The following is a 17914-nucleotide window of genomic DNA, read 5'->3' on the forward strand; positions in this document are numbered from 1 at the left end:
AGGGGCTCACAGTTGGTCTCTAGGCTCAGCTGGTTGACAGTCTAGCTTATGGTAATTCATTTTCTCATGCAACACAGACATGTCCACAATGATGGCTAGAGATGATGGGTCAACAGGGCTCTCCCAGGAACCTCCCTCTGTCACTTTAAAGGGGCAAGGATCACCTTTCAGTGTGGTTCACTACAAGAGGCATTAATTCAACAGTTTCAGTGTATCAAAAAATAGGAATGCAGACACAAACAAACTCTGCAAAAGGGGGCTCCCATTAATACGCCTTACTCTAGGGCCCCCCAGATAAATGACCTCTGTGGGAATTAATGGCTCAGTACTTTAAATCCCTCTGTGATCCCTAACACAGAGCTCACACCTGGTAGTCATTCTTGCACGTGGGGCAGCATGTCACTTCCGGGCTAGTCATCAGCTCTCTGGAAACCGACTAGAAAATCCAGGCACTTTTGGGACTGCTCACCAACAAGCTGTCTATCAAAATCCTGGCTCGCCTCTGACCAGTTGCCCACTGGAGACAGACACAAAAGACTCGGTATCGCCACGCCAAAGGAGGAAGAAAGTGGATGAGTATACTCACCAAGGTACCCACAGAGCACCTGGGACTGTCTGGAGCAAAAGCTGCCCACTGAGCCAGAGGGTGTTGTAACAACTGGGCAGACAGCTAGGGGTTTTAAAAAGCATGTATTAGCTATTTTACTGAAGACATGCCCAGCCCAGAACTACACTAAGATTCCAAGTAGGAAAGGGACTTGTTGGCTAGTCTTACCATCCACCCCACCCCACCCCTCAAGATAGCAGACATCTGATAACCAGGGCAGGACAATAAACCCTCAAAACTCTTGGCTCCCACCCTGATTTCTAGTCCCTGATCTCCTGCTGTGCTGTACCCAGCAGCCCACATTGCTCAAGGCAACTGTCCCTTTGACATGCTCTAATAAAAAAACAACAACTTACAATTTATACTGAACTGGGGAAAAGTAATACCTTGAATTATACTAAAGATGAATAAGAGAGGTCTTGACCCCCTTGGACAAAAGAGTCTATTGTTAAGAACAAAGCTTGAGTTTTTGTTTGGCCGGCCTAGGTTTCGCTGTTCTTAAAAACCACCTGTCCTCATTTTTCACCCACATATCAAAACCCTTTCACATTTGGGTAAGAAATCCAAAGGCCTGTTGATTTAGAGCTATGGGCCTGCAATTTCAAAGTTAGCACATTGTGAAAGAAATTAAACATGTCTTCCTTGGAGCTGGGCTATTCGGACACCCCCAGGCTTTTATATTTAACGGACAGCAACCGGATTTAAAGGTTGCTGCCTTATTCTCAGAGAAAGAAAATACACTGAAAAACAAAAACAAAAAAAAAAAATCACACATGAACATTTGTATATCAAAGGGAGGAAAAAACATTGCTGTGTGTTCGAAGAAACAGCTTTCTTCTCTCCAACAGGTTTTTGCATGAGAAGATGGGGATTAAAATCCACTGATTTTTCCACGAACTTACCCATATTTTTGTATGTACAAGACAAACATATTAGCCCCCACCTCCCAAAAAAGATGGCAGATTTAAAAGCCTAGCAAATACAAGGCATTTGAGTGACACATGCCTTCCAGTTATCTGGTTTGCTGGTGACAGAAGCTATGTCTACATCCAGGTCAGGCAAGAACACAGGTTCTCCAGCTCTTCATATTGGTTTAGAATCTGTGTGCCTTCCGTCTGCGTGCTTGGATGGGTGTATCTTCTACAGGTAACCAAGGCCCTTCAGAATGGACTGGAACCTTCCTTTAATGAGACAAAGGCTTCCTGGACTCCTCCACACATGTCATTTTAGACAGGGACAGCCCTTCCTATGCTCTATATAACTGACCATCTCCAAAGTCCACCCCACTAGCAAGACCCCAGTGACACATGCTCATGCACGTGTGGATCAGATTTTCAAGCCAGAACACTCTTTGGTTCTGAAATGGGGCCCCGCGTGGCCAGTGTGGCAGGGAAGGTGAAGGTTACTGATGGCCCTGTCGCCGCACATGCTGCTACCATATGCTGCCTCGAGCCGACATCTGCGCCCATATGTTCCCCCCAGGAAGCAACTGTGCTGTTTACTTTTAGAGTTTCTCCACAGTCTGATAGGGAGAGGGGATCCCTCACCCTGAGGATAAACTGTTTGTCACAAGATTAGCAAGTCTTCTCTTTCATATCTGACCTTCAGAGAGCCGTGCTGAAAGTTATCCTAAATAAAAATCACAAGGAATATAATCAGAGATGCAGAGGGAGCTGCTGGCTCAGCAGCACGTGTTCTTCTGTGTGATGGCCCTATGCATTTCTTGGGGGGAAACCTAAGGCCTTTCCCTGGGAAACAGCACCTTCTTCAGGCCAGTACAAGCTCTGATACAGCAGAGATACCAGTCATTCTGCTCATTGAATTCAGATGGCTGACCCTGCCCACAGTCATCCAGACCTCAGGGACACAGGTGAGAACGAAGGGAGGGAAGGAAGTGCTGCCCTTGAATCCTTAAGTATGCACCTTTGGTTTGCCTCTGCTCCACTAGGAAGCTGAAATATCAATATCCTTCCTTTTTCCTTTTCTTTCTGTCCTGTTCTGTTGCCTTTGCCTGTTGTTTGGTTTTTAAGCAGGGCCACAGGAAAGGGATCTCTGGTGGGAGCTGACACCACAGAGAGTAAGATCACAAACTGTGTGGGGCTATGACGGGGACAACAGAGACTTCTCGGGCCACAGAAAGAAGTCCTCACTGTTTAAGCAGCCAACAGTCAGCTTACACACAATTGTGTAAGTGGTGAGGCGGATGCACAGGTTTTTGTTTTCAGGTGACTGAAGCTCTGGGTATCTGTGACACTTTGTGAGATAAGAAAGACAGGGAAATCCAGACACATTCAGAGAGGAAACTGTTCAGAGGATCTGGATGCTCATAAACTGGGAAAGAAGATTGCACTTACACAGATTGTAAGATGGAGACAGAGTGTTTTGCGCAGATATTTTACAAAGTAACTAAAAACTATGCTGTAAATGATGGGAGTCCTGGGTGCTGTTTTAGCCTAAGACTGGGAGGACAGAAAGCAAGACAATGAATCCACAACTCACAAAAGAATACTTTTTCTTTATTCTAGCTGGTGCTTAATCTTGAAGGACCCTGGGGTTTAGCAAAAGGCCTTTCTTGGTTCTAAGTGGCAAAGAGTCGGACTGGTAGTTTTTAAATTTGACTACACCCAAGAGTCCCCTCTGATGCTGATTATGAATGCAAATTACAAAGCCTTTGTCATGCCCCTCCTGGTTATCACCCACAGCTGTCAAAGGGGTCCCAGAAACCCTTATCTGGGCAAAGAGGCCACGGGCACCTACTTTACAAACCATCCAGGAATACTGTGTGCAATTTGTTGAGTGTAATTAATGGCATCTAAAACTCTCAATCAGGGCCGAAGGGATGGCTTGGTAGTTAAGAGCGCTGGCTACTCTTGCAGAGGATCTGACCTATGTAATGGCACAAAACGGTTTGTAACTTCAGTTGCAGGGAATCCTATATGCTCCTCTGGTCTCCAAGGGCACTGCATACACATGGTACACACATGTACATACAGGCATGCTCATACACATAAAATAAATACATCTTTTTCAAAGTCTCAACAAACTTCATGTCAAATTAGCTCCTGAAAAAAAAATCCTCCCATATAGACACCCAAGTATCTCTCTTTCAATAAGAATATTTATACAACCGGCGCTACCATTTCCTCATAATACTGAACTGCTATGCCTTTCAACTGCTCTTAGGATGTTCTACATACTCGGGGCTTCACTCAAGGCCCTCCTTCCGTGCCGTGAACACTTGTGAAAACAGAGCTGGCTCCTCACGCTGTTTCATCACTGTGATATTTTCTGACAGTGGGATGCATTCTTCTGGACTGTGCCCCCCTCCAACACAGACTGTGCCCACCACTGCAGCCCACAGAAACAGAAAGCACGGTTTCCACGGAAGAAAAGTGACGTTCAGGGCACAGTTCCCTTAGGCCCGCCTAGTGACTTCAGCTAACACATTTAACAACTTGATGAGAAGGTAGAAGAGCTGACTCTGCTCAAATCAGCAAGGTCTGCTGTTGTGGTTGTTTGTTTTGTTTTCATGCTTCAAGATGTCTCAGATATAAACAAGATGGTGAGAGAAAGGAACAACTAACCCAGGGGGTTCACAGTCATCTCTAAATGTGGTACCTGCTGTTTCAGCGCCGGGAACGCAGGCTATAACTCAGCTTTTGTGCTGCCCCACCACTTTGGGACCAGGCAGGTGTTTGGTAGCATCCTCTGTCCCTATTCTCAACTTCCAGAGCTTCAAATGTCAAGGGATGAACTTGGATGTGGCAAGATAGACTAACAGACAGACATCCCAGGGGACGGTTTCTTCAATAAATCCTCCTCCTCTACAGAGAAACAGCCTTTATCTGGACTGCTCTTTTCTTCTGGCCTAGGGTCAGAGTACACCGTCAACACTTTTCAGGATTTTCTGAGCTAGTTAGTTGCTCAATTACAGAACTCCGTTATAAATCAAGTAGGAACAGTTTCAGTACGACCATGAAGATGTCAAAGCAGAAGTGAAAATGAGATTGAAGTGGTGGGTGAACTATGAATGGCCCCCTAAAAAAAGAATTTCCCCAAATGGAGAAATTGCAAAGTCCTACCACATCTGGTGCAGACAGAATAATCGGTGATAAACTTGATCTAAGAAGCACTGACATTACCAACAATGAAACCAGTCCAAAGCTTAAAGATTAAACTGCATTTCCCAGAATATTCCCACTGACACTTTGGCGATAAGAAACACATCCCTGTGCTGTTAAAAATCCACCAAGCAAACCACCTGATGGCTCTGCTGTTGCAGCTTTCAGGTGGAGGGACTGCAGAGCTCGCCAGTCCTGTGGTCATGTCAGCTCGGATCTTGGAGCCAAATGGAGCATTCTTGTTCACAAGAATGAAGGAATGAGGGTTCCTACGGCAGCCCGAGGTTATAGGATGGTGATCTGTGAACTAGCCTGTTGAGACATATGTGGTGTTTGTCAGTGTGCTGTGGGCAAGATAGGGAAAGCCACGTGAACAGAGCCAGGATCCAAGTCGTGGCATTTTTTCTTTTTTCTTTCATGAGATTGGAAAGATCCTGCAGAATTTCCTGAAAGTAACATCACCAGAGAGCAGTTCTCACATAGCTACTCCATGACTGTGCCTTCAGATATGTGGAGTGTCCTCTGCAGGAAGAACCTGACTCCTAATTACCAGGGTGGAAAGAGCCAGGAAAGCCTGAGGCAACAGAGGAGACACTCTCCCTGGGAACGGAGATGCACGGAGCCCGCTAGAGTGAAGGAAAACAGCTGCCTGCCGAGGGTTGGAAATGCATCCGAACTATTTTCAGACGGCTTGGGCTTCACAACATCCACAGAGTATTTTCCATCTGCCTTTGGTTTCTCAAGTCATTGTGGCTAAAGAAAAATCTAAGCCAAACATTTCTAACTTATCAGGCCTAACGAATCCAAGTGCTGTTTGAGAGGACGAAGGGATGGTAACAGTCCACGGGACAGGGTTTGCTCGGCTCTATGAAACTCTCTCCTCTTTCTAAAAGACCTAACTCAGTCAGTTTCCTCCTGAATAGCGGTGTTCTGGCACCAGTGAGCAGTGTTCTTAGGTTGTCCTAAGAAATCCAGGGTACAGGTCCATTGAGGAACACCATACAGTACACTATTAGCCAAGACCAGAGGGCTCAGAGTAGGTGCAAGATTGGTGTGGGTTCCTTTTCCTCCGCAGATCATCTGGAGAACTCCTGAGAAGTCCCTTCCGGCCCTCTCAGCCAGCTTCCTCTTTGAGACTTTCACTCTCTAAGCTCCTTCACTGGCTGTGGTTGTATCTGACCATTCAGGGCTAGGCCAGAGGTGGTCTCGGTAAAAGTGCATCTACCCTGCTTGACCATGACTGTCTGACCTGGCTCCTCACTCTCTCCAAATGGCTGGCTTCCTGCTTCTCACTGGGGGAGTTGGGACAGGCTGCTGTGAGGAGGTGAGACCAGGCCTAAGGTGAACCAGTTGTGGAAGCTCTCCTCATCACACTTGCTACGCCCACGCTTCACAACCCTCGGAACAGCTGTTATTTTCTTCATGCTTACACACTGAGAAACTAAGGCCCAGGCTTCAGAAGAAGTGTGTCGGGTAACAGCAAAGCCAGACTTTGACATCACTGTCACAGCTCTGAAAGCCTATACCAAGAAGGCCACATTGTAAGTCAAGATAGGACCACTTCCCTTTCTTCTCGCTGCAGTCTCCTTCCAAGTATTCTCTTGCTTCTACTTACTGGATCTGTTTAGCTCTAAAACTCAGACTCATTTTGCCTTCCCAAATCAATTAATTCCCTGCAAGCATCATAAAGTGTTTGGGAGGGGTTGCTGTACAGGTCCAAACCAAGGACTTGATAAATCATAACTTTACTATCAACCAAGTGCACAGATCAAAGTTGAACATGTTGAAGGAAAAAAAAAACCTTCCAATTTTGTGTAATCTTCAGAGATATATTTGCTTTTCTAATTCTCCACAGGACAGAGTCATCCTCAAATGGACTGACCAGTGATGTCAGATCAAGAAAAGCCATACTAAGCTACTCATGGTGGCACATGACTATAATTCCTAGCACTCGCGAGGATGAAGCAGTAAGATAAAGAGTTCAAGGTAGCCTGGATTGCATATTCCAAGGTCTGGCCTGCAGGTTAAGACCCTATATTTACCAAACAAACAAGAAAAGTAATGGTGTTAGAGCTGTTATTATCATCAGTGAGCAAACCCTTTATGTATAGAACATAGTACTGATACACTAATATCTGGATCCTCAGTTGTCAAAATGGAATACACTAATATCCTCAGCTGTCAAAATGGAAATGCTAGGGTCAACTTCAGTGGGTGACTTACGAAGATGAAATGAGGCCTGTGTAAATATTTAAAGCCAGGCCTGGCACACAGAAGTGCCCGGTAAAGGTTTAGTTTCTTCTTGTCCATGTCAGTATAATTCTCTAAAAATGCAGAACCAGGAAAGGAACTTGTGCTGCCTCAGTACAGAGACACTGAGTCCTTTAATCCCTGATGTTTAAGGGGAACAGGTTTACCTCTAGGTTTCCTGGCGCAGGTCATTTTGGAGGCTTGGTCTTACTCAAGAGGCAATGTTCACTCATTGAACATTTACCGAGCAAGGACAACATGCTAGGTTCTATAAGAACAGAGAGGATTCAGGGCATCTCGAACCCAACTAAGCAAAACAGTGAAAGGAGGCAGAAATAAGAAATTAACAGCAGGGCCAAGACCTTGGGGTGCAGAAGGAGCCAATTACATGTATTCAGAGAAACCAGAGATGGTCTCTTATGGAGGAGCCATCTTCATAAGTCTACAAGAATCTTCAAAAATAGTTCAAGACACTTCACCCAGTAGAAACAACATAAACAGGTCCCGGAGACATGAAAATGTCTGGATAAAGGGCGAAAGGAAAAGGTTGACAGAATCTAGTGTTCAGGCATAGATTTGGTCAGGGGACGGGCTGAACACGAAGAAAGCAGAGCTGACCTCTGGTCTAGAATGCTAAGAGCTTAAAAGAGCTGAGGCCTAAAGGCCGCCTGAGAAACAGCCACAGTGAACAAGGGAACTGGATTCACTGGGTGAAGCGTCTACAGAATGATGTGGGTATGTATGCCAAGACATCCCAAGACAGCAGAAGTGGTCCCCGGGGCATCACATCTGAATACCGCTGAGATCCATGCTAACCAGTCAAGCACTAGAACGAACTGGAGTCGTCTTCCCCTTCTAGTGGCAGATAATGCAGTGGTACCTTTTATTTATTTATTTTTTTAAAATATTTATTTATTTATTAGGTATACAATATTCATTCTGTGTGTATGCCTGAAGGCCAGAAGAGGACACCAGACCTCATTACAGATGGTTGTGAGCCACCATGTGGTTGCTGGGAACTGAACTCAGGACCTTTGGAAGAGCAGGCAATGCTCTTAACCGCTGAGCCATCTCTCCAGCTCTCTCTTACCTTTTAAAGTCAATGAATAATGACCGGCTTGCAAAGGCCTACTACATGTAGAAGCTGCCTAGGGCCCCTTTACACCCAAACCTCTCCAATCTGCTGGATGAAACAGGTGGCTCAGTGGGGGAAATTTGAGGTCTGCCAAATCTCAAAAACACAGCAGGGTACTAGGTAGGGAAGGGCACAACAACAGTCTGACCACCCTACAGACGAATACCCATCACCTTGAAGGGCAAGGGGCAATTTGGATTGGGAGCCAGGGGTCAAGGAGGGCATGATGTGGAGTCTGGGTCATCCAGCCAACACAGGAGGCATGGCGGTGAGACAGTAGGGTCAAACACCCACTTCTGGCTATCAGAGGTTAGAAAAGAAACAACCACCTACCCGAGGCAGCTCTAGAGTTTCTTCTAAACAAAGGGCAGAAGTAAACCTTTTGGTCTAAACAAGCCCGTCCCAGAATTCCTAACATGTTATTAAATGTAAAATAAAATACCCAGAGAACAATGAATTCCTGGGTTAAATACTATCTCTGTTTAAAATACATTAAAGAGCAGAACACAGGCACACCAGATGCTTTTAAAAATGACAACAGAAACATCTGTTTATCTCAGCCAAAGCCACATTTCGTCAGGCTGTCGGGAAACTGCGAAGTGGGTTCCTTGCTGAGGCTGAAGGACAGACCGGAAAAGCGAGGAGACCGCGGAAAGAGGTGCTCCGGGTAGGAACCTGCTTGCTGCCCACTTCACTTGGGGGCTTGTGAAGGACATGGCAGAAGCAAGGGGGAACGACCTGGGCCAGAAACCTATCATTGCACCCTTCTCCCAGGCGCCTCCGCCCTGCCTTCCCGAACCTTCTAAAACTGCAGCCTGGAGTGTGTTGTAATCTCTGGGCAAAGGCCCCGGAGTCACTGACCTCCTTGATTCTAACCCAGATTTGATGTGGGTTCAGCAGTGAGTCACTAGCCCCTTTTTCACATCTCCATTTCCTCTAGGAAAAACCATTTGTCATTCTTTCATATCTTCACACGGAAGGTGCCTGAGGAGGTTACATCAGCATCTTTCCAAGATGCAACTTTCAACACCTGCACCTCCTCACCTTGACCACGGGGGGGGGGGCGCTGTGGAGACCTAGAGGTGTGGTTAAGTGGACCACACCTACTCTTTAATCTTGGGGAACCCCCTAGCCTTTAAAACATGGAGGTCTACTCAGGAGCGGCAAGAGCCTCATGGGGCAGCAAAAACTACCTACCTGTCTCAGCTATTAACCGTGTTTTAATTTGAGGCTTCTCTCACCTAGTCCACTCTTGAAGGAGGGAATGCAGAGGAACTCAAGTGTAACCACAGCTAGGCATTAGGAGTGTTGGCCACAATGCAATAAAAAGAGGGAATTAAAGTCTGGTCTGTTGTGCATTAATGACATTATGGAAGCCAAGAGGTCCAAGCCAGTCTTTATTCTCCAACCCCCCTTCCTCTCTCTGACACATAATTCATATACACACATACACAGAGACTCTTTCAGGAGAGAAGAGAAGAACACATTTCAATGCAAAGCTACTGCTAATTGTCCCCTTCGTTGGGCAGTTGGCCCAAGAGACCAGCAATCTGTACGCTGAAAGACAGACGCATAATTTGAATACCAAGTCATGTTTCTCAAAACCATCACGTCATTGGTAGTCATTCTACATCCCACAATTTCGCCTGGAAAATTAGTGGGCTACCAGAAAAGGAGAATTGTTTAGTATTAAATGTTTATCCTTCCTGTGAAAAAATTACAAAGGATATCTAACTGTGATATTTCCAGGCTATATACTTACATTCACTTAATTCTAAGAAATATAAGCCAACATGGCTACCTACTTCCTTGGCTTGCTCAGGTTACAGATTCCACTCCTCATTAACACAGACTGAAAAGTCCAAGATAATTCCTCTGTTCTTTGTTCTTATGTGCTGACTGGCATATGTCTGATATTGACTGGCATTCCTAGTAAACAAGAGCCCAACCCTGTTGCTGAAGGTCAGTGAATGGGAAACTTGATTGTCTCTAATATAGGAGTTTCAATATTATAGTCATACAGTATATGCCATACAAAATACCCTAATCCATATTCTATTCTGATTATTCTCTATTTGATGATTTTATTTTAATATCTTTTGATCGTAAAGATATTCTATTGTTGCTATTGCTTTTAAAACAGTACCCAAGCTAACCACCAGGGAGTTGTGGCTTCCCACCATGGGAAGCTAGATAATTCTCTGGTATATGATAAGGCTGCCCTCTTCGTTATGATAGGATGGAAAACCAGCAGCAGTACCCCACCTCCAGAGGAAGAAAGCTATTTTCAGAAGTTGCCACAGCAGAAGCATGTGGAGTAGGGAGAGGAAAGGGACCAAAGTTACCACAGTTAGACCCATAACATGGGCCGACTTTCTTGAGAAGAAAGTAGAGAGAAGAAGCCAAGCACGTGGTGAACTCCTGTAGTTCCAGCTCTGGGGACCATGAGGCCAGAGAGTCATGAGTTTGAGGATATCCTAGACTATATGACAAGTTTAAAGGCAGCTTGAGCTATATCATGAGACCCATATTAACAAAACAGGGCTTGGGATATAGCACAGGAATTGCTTCTTTGCCATAGGAAAGCCTCAAACTTAAACCAACCAACCAACAAATAAAAATAGACAAAAGGCTCGTGGGCAACGGCGGCGGTGGCAGCGGTGGTGTTAGCGGTGGTGGTGTTAGCGGCGGCTGCAGCAAAGCATCTGACGAGATGTCTCACACCATTTTGCTGGTACAGCCTACCAAGAGGCCAGAAGGCAGGACTTATGCAGCCTATGAGTCTGTGAATGAGTGCATGGAAGGTGTTTGTAAGATGTATGAAGAACATCTGAAAAGAATGAATCCCAACAGCCCCTCTGTCACATATGATATCAGTCAGTTGTTTGATTTTATTGATGATCTGGCAGATCTCAGCTGTCTTGTTTACCGAGCTGATACACAGACATACCTGCCTTATAACAAAGACTGGATCAAAGAGAAGATCTACGTGCTCCTTCGTCGACAGGCCCAACAAGCTGGGAAGTAGTTGAGTTGGAAGCATTAGGGGCTGTGGGTGGGCTTGGAACAGGTGCATACAGCATGCTGTAGTGAACATTTTGTATGATAGTAATCCTGTTTCCATTTTGTTACGCTAGAGCCAAGATTGAATGTATGACATAGAACATGAATGATATTTTCATTCTGAAAACCACCATTATTGTCCCTTTACTCTTTTTCTTTTTTTTTTAACTTAAACATTTTTATGATAATTCAGAGAGAGTGTTCTTTGCCATTTAAGGTTGGTTCCAGTTCTTGAAACTGTTGGTGTCTGCTTTACAGCAGTGAGTGTACTAACCCCTTGTGAGGGGTGGGGTGGTGACAAGCTTAGTTATGTCGTCTGGGAAAGTCTTAGTGAAAATAAAGAAATGTTCTGTAGTTGTATTTCTCATTGAGTTTTTTGGTTTTGTCTCTAAGCATTGAATTGTCTAGAAAAGCCTTAACAGTTTAAAATCAGTAGGTTGCTACACAAAGAACTTGAAAGTTTATGTATTTGGACCCATTTTGTTGTGATTTACTTATATGAAACTAATGAGCTTTTACCTCAATTTTCCAGCAATCAATAAATCTCAGTTGTAGTGACAAAAAAAAATAGACAAAAAAAAACAAAAAAACAAAAAACAAAGAAAGAAAAGAAAATGACTTCCTCTTTCCCCACCACATCTCCACGGGGTTTAATATCAATTTAGATTCTTCTTAGACATAATAGAGTCACTTTTTCAGAATTTCTAAAGTCCTGCACAGCATCTTCTGAATAGCTGCACCTTGAACTTCAAAGGGAATAGTCAAAGTGTTTGACATCCACTAACTACTGCTGGGCAAGCTATCAGTAAACTCCAACATAGCTCCACTTTGAGTCTTAAACTAACAGAATGTGAAAAGATCAATATGAAGAAATGCAAAACTAATCAGATCCCTTCTTTAAATGTTGACATAGTATTATTTATACCCCATAAATACATTCTTGGCTAAAATTCATACTAGGAGCTTGGCATCTGGCCAGTTCTATTAATATCTACTTTATTTATACAGCACACTTGGCCAAGGATAATATTTAAGACAAAGTATGCCTGAGGGCATATACAATATCTCTTATATTTTCACTTTTAAATCTCCACATTGCTAAAAATATTGAGTTTGAACTTTATAAAATGTGCCGCAAAGGGCTATCAACCATCTGTAGTGATATATAGTCACCAAGTACAATTAGGGCATATTTGTAATGCTTGAGTTGAAGTCACTCCCTGAACACTAATAAGATGGTGGGGAAAAGGGAAAGAAAGAAGAAGCAGTGATCTTTCCCATGCCTTCCTCTGTGCACTTGTGGCCCTCTTCAGATTCACTGCACGGCACAGCAGGCACACGCCCTCCTTTCGGGCACCACAGCGACAGCTCAGTCCCAAGCCAGGCAGAAAGTGCTGAGGAGGGAGAGAGGGAAAGCTGGCATGGGAGCCGCTCTGCTCGTGGCTATACTTTCAGTTTTCTTTTCTTTAAAAATACAACGGAATGATTTTCTTCTTTCTTTCTTTCTTTCTTTCTTTCTTTCTTTCTTTCTTTCTTTCTTTCTTTCTTTCTTTCTTTCTTTCCTTTTTGTAAGCTCTCACTACATCCCAGGACTTTTCAGCCCTGGAAAGTCGGTTAACCTACTTTCTATAAAATTATCCACAGTGCCTGCACAGTTGTGTTGAATCCACTATTAATATGACATTCCACTTCTAAGTGTCTACACTAAACACAGGTTTCTTAAATCTCTATTTTTTTCTGTGAAAATATGATAGCACATGTGTGTGTGTGTGTATAGTGTGTGTGTGTGGTGTGTGCTTGCGCGCGCGCGTATGCAGTTTTTATGTTTTCGTTTATTTGGAGGTTCAGGGATGGGATAAAGATGAGAATCCACACATTAATCTTAGATGATGCTCTCAAATCTTCCTGATAAACCAGGAACGTTTCTAATTTGCCCATGACCGTGGTCCTGGGTTGTCCTGTCTTGGCTCACCTTCATTCATCAGACTTAAGTGCTTGCTTGGCAAGTCCTTCCACACCTATGCAATATGGTCTTGGCAAACATCCTGGCAGCTAATCTGAGTGTTTGTATGTAAACACTGACGGAGGAGCTATTTGGCCCCTATATAACATACTTGACTATCAGCCCAAATATCGGTAGAATCGGCACACACATGCAGGAGAAAGCTAACTGACTCAACCTTTTGCACAGCCTCAATGGTTCTAGACTAATTACAATGAACTCTCTTCCCTAGCCTGGCTGTGACTCCACCCCAAATAAAAGCCTTACTTCCCAAGGGGGAACCAGGGCCAGGGCGGAGTGTGAGTGTCACCACTGTAGTGGGTTAGGACCATAATTATGATAATAAAATCATGCTGCCGGGCAGGGTTCCCTAGGTCGGTTACGCCATGAAAGAACAAGAAATGCTCCAGGATAAGAAAAGTGACCAGAGAGAGTGTGGTAGACACATGGGTAGACACTCTGAGGACACCAAGTACAAGACAAGGCAAGTTGAAGAGCCATGGCTCGTCAAACTAAAAATAAATATTAGAAGAGAAAAGCACCACCCTGCAATTCTAACTTCTGGGATAAGATTACCAAGATGGCTGCATTATCTATTTAGGCAAGACACCGAGGCTTCAGAGAGGCAGCCAGCAAGGATATAGGGCATGAAAAGGGGAGGAGAGAAAGGGCCGGCCAATGAAAAGTTTATGACGGACTTGGAACACAGCGATGGTGAAGCTTTTATTTTTTCTTTTAGGGTTTCTTCCTGGTGTTTAACCCTCTCAGGTAACCACTCAATGCTGTCGCTGCTGAGATCGCAATCTTCCCCCCTCACTGTTTTAAAGAACTCTGAAATAAAAACCACATTAACGGTACTTCTTCCCTTCCCCCCAAAGAGTTCCACAATAAATCATTGCTACTGTATGCCAGCTGTTTTGAGGATACTGATCGCAGGGAAACAGGATAAAAAATAATTTTTTTTAAATCCAGCTGTCTTTCCTAGATTCGATTTCAGAATGCAAAAGAGTCCCCCCTGCTTACGAAAGTGCTGGAGCAGACGAGTTCAGGTTGAAAAAGATACAGGAGAAGCCCCTAAGAAAAACGACCTGCTCTCAGCCTAGCGAGGGCTAGCTAGAAAAACAGACCGGGAAGTGAAAGCTACTTCAGGCCAGTTAGAACCGTATTTTTTATCCTTTCTGTTCTCCACGTGAGGTCAGAAGGGGACTTGGCTACACGGTTTTGCGAGGGGAGGGGGTGTGAAAACACCTACAGACAGCAATAGAAGATCGAGGATTTAAGGGGTTTTCGGTGCCCTCCCCAACACTCCGCGCGCGTTTGGTGTTGGTGATGCTGACATTCTTAGGGCAGTGAGAAACAATAGCAAAGACTTGGGGAACCCCCAAATATGTCACTATGGAAAGGGGGTGCCTTTGGGAAAGCTACTTTGGAGGTACTTTTTTTTAACTCTTTGTGCACCGGTTGGAGGACACCCCACCCCCACCCCAGGCCAACCCAGCAAAGAAAACAAGTCTATCACGATCCCCCTAGCCTAAAGTCATGGGGAAAGAGCTTTCCTTTTGACAGAAGGGAGCTGACTCCCTAGTTTGTGGACCAGAGACTAGGGAGAAATCCAAACGCCTTTTAAAAAAGGACTGGGGCGTTTGGGGGAAAGGGATTATAGAGAGAAAAAAAATAAAATAAAACGTTAAGATGAAGTTGCAAACCTTCGGATCTCTATCCTACAACAGGAAAGGAGGTGAAAGGAGCGAAGGACAGAATGGAAAGGGGACAATTGGGACCTGGGGACCTGGAAAGGAAAGGGCGAACGCCTGGGGCTGCTGTGGGTCTGTGGAGCTCCGGGCCAACCTTAGACTCGGGGATGGAAAAGGCGAAAACCATGGAAACTGTACTTACTTTCGGAGGGAAAGTGGGAAGGCATATCGATTTTATAAACCTCCTTGGCGTAGTACTCTTCGTCGCTCCGCTCGCGCTCGCAGGCGGCTGCCCTCCGGCTTGCCTTTTCCTGCAGTAAGTCCCTGGTACTGTTGTATATGGAAATCACCTCCGGGGGGACCTCGTCCGGCTCAGGATAGTCTTCCGGGGGGCTGGTGAGCTTCAGCTTGCTCAGAATCTGCCCGCGGATGGCCTCGATCCTCTTGCGCATAAACTGGTCCATGTCGAGGGTGCTGCAGGTAGACAGGCTGAGCGCTACCGGGACCAGATGCAGGAGCAAAAAGGTTCTCAGCACACAGTAGTGCATGTTTTTAAAAGGTGGAACTGTTGCTGCTGTTGTTGTTTAAAGTAAGAAAAAAAATATAAAAAGAAACCAATAACTCTCAGAGCGGATCAGGTAACGTTTTGTGTTTTGTTTTGTTTTGTTTTGTTTTTTAATGCGAAACTTCTGCAAAGCAATCGAAAGTCAATGCCCAATAGAAAAACGTCTCTGGCTGGAATTCCTTTTAAAAAAGAAAATGCAGCGCGTTCCCAACGTGGAGATATTAATATGCGATGCTCAAGGGGAGGGGGCTTTAAGGAGTAAGAAAGGTTTGTTTTTTTCCCCTGGAAGGGAGGGGGTGAATGGCTCTGAAGTAGAAATAAACTTAAAAGGAAGAAATGGAGTTCAGTGTGTCAGGCTCGGGTGCGGAGTGGCGGATCTGAACTCGGATCCTTAGGCCAAAAGGGAAGAGTCCAGAAGGTCCGGGGGCTGGCAGGAGGCGCTCAGGGCCGCAGGGAGCGCAGAGCGGCGGCCGGGGCTGCTCCGGGCTCTAACTGAGATGTTCAAAGACCGAGCGGCTCGGCCCTGCCTTCCACACGTGTGTGGATGAGTGTGCGTGCGTGTGGATGTGCGCGCGCGTGCGTGTGCGCGCGCCGAGGGCGAGCCTGGCGAGCCGTGGGGAGGCAGATGCGCCCTGGCGCGGCTCTCTCGGGGACTCGGTGGGGGTACTGTCTGTCCCGGAGATCCGCCGAGGCCGGAGCAGGCAGCGACGATCCTGCTCCTGTGGCCGCGCTGTGGCCTACACCCGACTGGGTCGCTCCACGTTGCAGCCGCCGCTGATGCCTGCAAAGGGGGTTAGCCTCCAGCTCCGTCCTGCAGATCCTCCTCCTCTTGCTCCAGGCGGCCACGGGGCGACAGAGATCGGTCACCTCCTTCACCCACTGTGGAACAACACCGCCTCCTGGGCGCCTTGGCTGCGGGAGGCCTCGGGGACTCGCACCCTTTCCCAGCCTCTCCTGGCTCCCCGCAAGCTTGCACTTTCTCGGTTAGGGTAAGACCGTACTTGCGACCCTAAAATAGACCTCTGCTGATACCTATTCCTCTCTGCAGCCGGGTTGCTCCAGAACGGCGGTTCCTTAAACCCTAATGCTTCTTTCTGCTCCTCATCCCTGCCGCCTGCCCTAAGGCTCAGAGCTCCCTGCTTGTTCTCTCACTCTCTCGCTCTGGCTCTCTGGCCGGCAGCTTCGGCAACTCCGCTCCCAGCAAACCTTCTGCTGCCAGCAGATAACATCACGATCCTGCCCTGAGCAGAGATTTATAAGTGCTCCCCAAACCACGTGTTTGCCTTCAACAAAGTGACGCGCTAGGATTACAGTCAGAAGTCCTCTGTTACTAAGACCACGAGCACTCGACCGTTGAGGGGGTGTGGAAAAGGGGACGGCCCGTGGAGGAGGGCGACTGGCAAGGGAGATCTGCAGCAGTCACCGCGATCACTGAGGACTGTGGAGGGGCAGGCAGCTAAGCACCTCGTTTCTCCACGGCGGGGTTCATTCATTCACAGCCTCCCCAATCTTTATAAGTCTGTTTACATCCTAGCCTTGTTTGTGAACTAGCAGAAGGCAGATGCACCTATGCCACCCAAAGCCTGCTGTTTCACTGCTCTGAATAAGGGGATCATCACCTTCGCGTGAACTCGCTTCTTGTATGGCTTTCTCCTTTCTTCCTAGATGGGCATTCTCTACCATCTTCATTCTGCCCACAGCACACACCTGGGAAACCTGGATTTTCAGTGTTTGCTGTCTACTGTTACATAGTGCTCCTAGCCTGACATTTTCTACACCAACCTGTCCAAACTAGACAGAGACCGGGATGTTCTTGCCACTGTTCCTTCTTTTCACCTTTAGTCAAAGTCAACATTTCAATTTTAGCAATGACTCTGTGGCCACACTGACTAGACAGATAATTTAAACTGGAAACTGTTGATCATTCCCCCAAAGTCAAGATCTCTGTATCATTTCCTGATTCAGTCATTTCCTAGTTCAAAACAACCCAAGCCTTTAGGGATGTATGCAGGAGATGTGTGTGGGAGGGGCTACATTATTAATAGAGGGAACTGGAGAAATAGTAATGATAGCTGGCATATATTACATACAGCAATGAAGTGTATTATTTATATTCCTCAGACAAGGAAACAGAGGCTATAGGAAGTGACATCTGTTATGGCAGAGAACAGGAAGTGGTAGGCTGGACATTGCAGGGAAGGCCCATTGCCAGGTTGCCTGAGTTCTCTCTCACTATGCAATTCAAAGAAACACCAGTCCCAGAACGTCTGACAAACAGGGATTCCAAGGTCCAGTCAGTGAGCGATGCAGAATAGTCTACTGCCCTCTTACAGAACCAAGATTCCCACCGTCACCATCTATGTTCTAAGAATCCTGGGGAAAAGTTCCTCTTATCACCTGCCCACCCACCTTGAACACAAAATTCCTCTACTCCACTGACCCTGTAAAACCCTGGAATGAATGGATTGTTCCAATAT

At 45.9% G+C, this 17914-nt stretch overlaps 2 protein-coding genes across 3 annotated transcripts in view; one reads left to right on the forward strand and one right to left on the reverse strand.

Moving 5' to 3' along the window:
• Window positions 1-16653, reverse strand: part of Tgfb2 (transforming growth factor beta 2) — an 82719-nt gene extending 66066 nt beyond the window's left edge. Inside the window, exons 1-2 of one of the 2 annotated variants that reach the window (XM_057770234.1) lie at window positions 15075-16653; window positions 587-670 (exon numbers count right to left, since the gene is read on the reverse strand). In XM_057770234.1, coding sequence (XP_057626217.1) covers window positions 587-670; window positions 15075-15420 — 430 coding nt within the window. In that variant the 5' untranslated portion in view covers window positions 15421-16653. The remainder of the gene's footprint in view (window positions 1-586; window positions 671-15074) is intronic. The other variant, XM_057770233.1, reaches the window with a different exon arrangement.
• LOC130874759 (enhancer of rudimentary homolog) lies at window positions 10789-11141 on the forward strand. Its single transcript, XM_057770236.1, has one exon. The coding sequence runs from the start codon at window positions 10827-10829 to the stop codon at window positions 11139-11141; it is 315 nt and encodes a 104-aa protein (XP_057626219.1). The 5' UTR covers window positions 10789-10826.
• Window positions 16654-17914: the final 1261 nt, after the last annotated feature.

Source organism: Chionomys nivalis, chromosome 5 (assembly GCF_950005125.1).
Source record: "Chionomys nivalis chromosome 5, mChiNiv1.1, whole genome shotgun sequence".
Classification (NCBI taxonomy): Eukaryota; Metazoa; Chordata; class Mammalia; order Rodentia; family Cricetidae; genus Chionomys; species Chionomys nivalis.

Coding starts and splice junctions, on each gene's coding strand:
- LOC130874759 (XM_057770236.1), top strand. CDS start 10,827: ATGTCTCACACCATTTTGCTGGTACAGCCTACCAAGAGGCCAGAAGGC.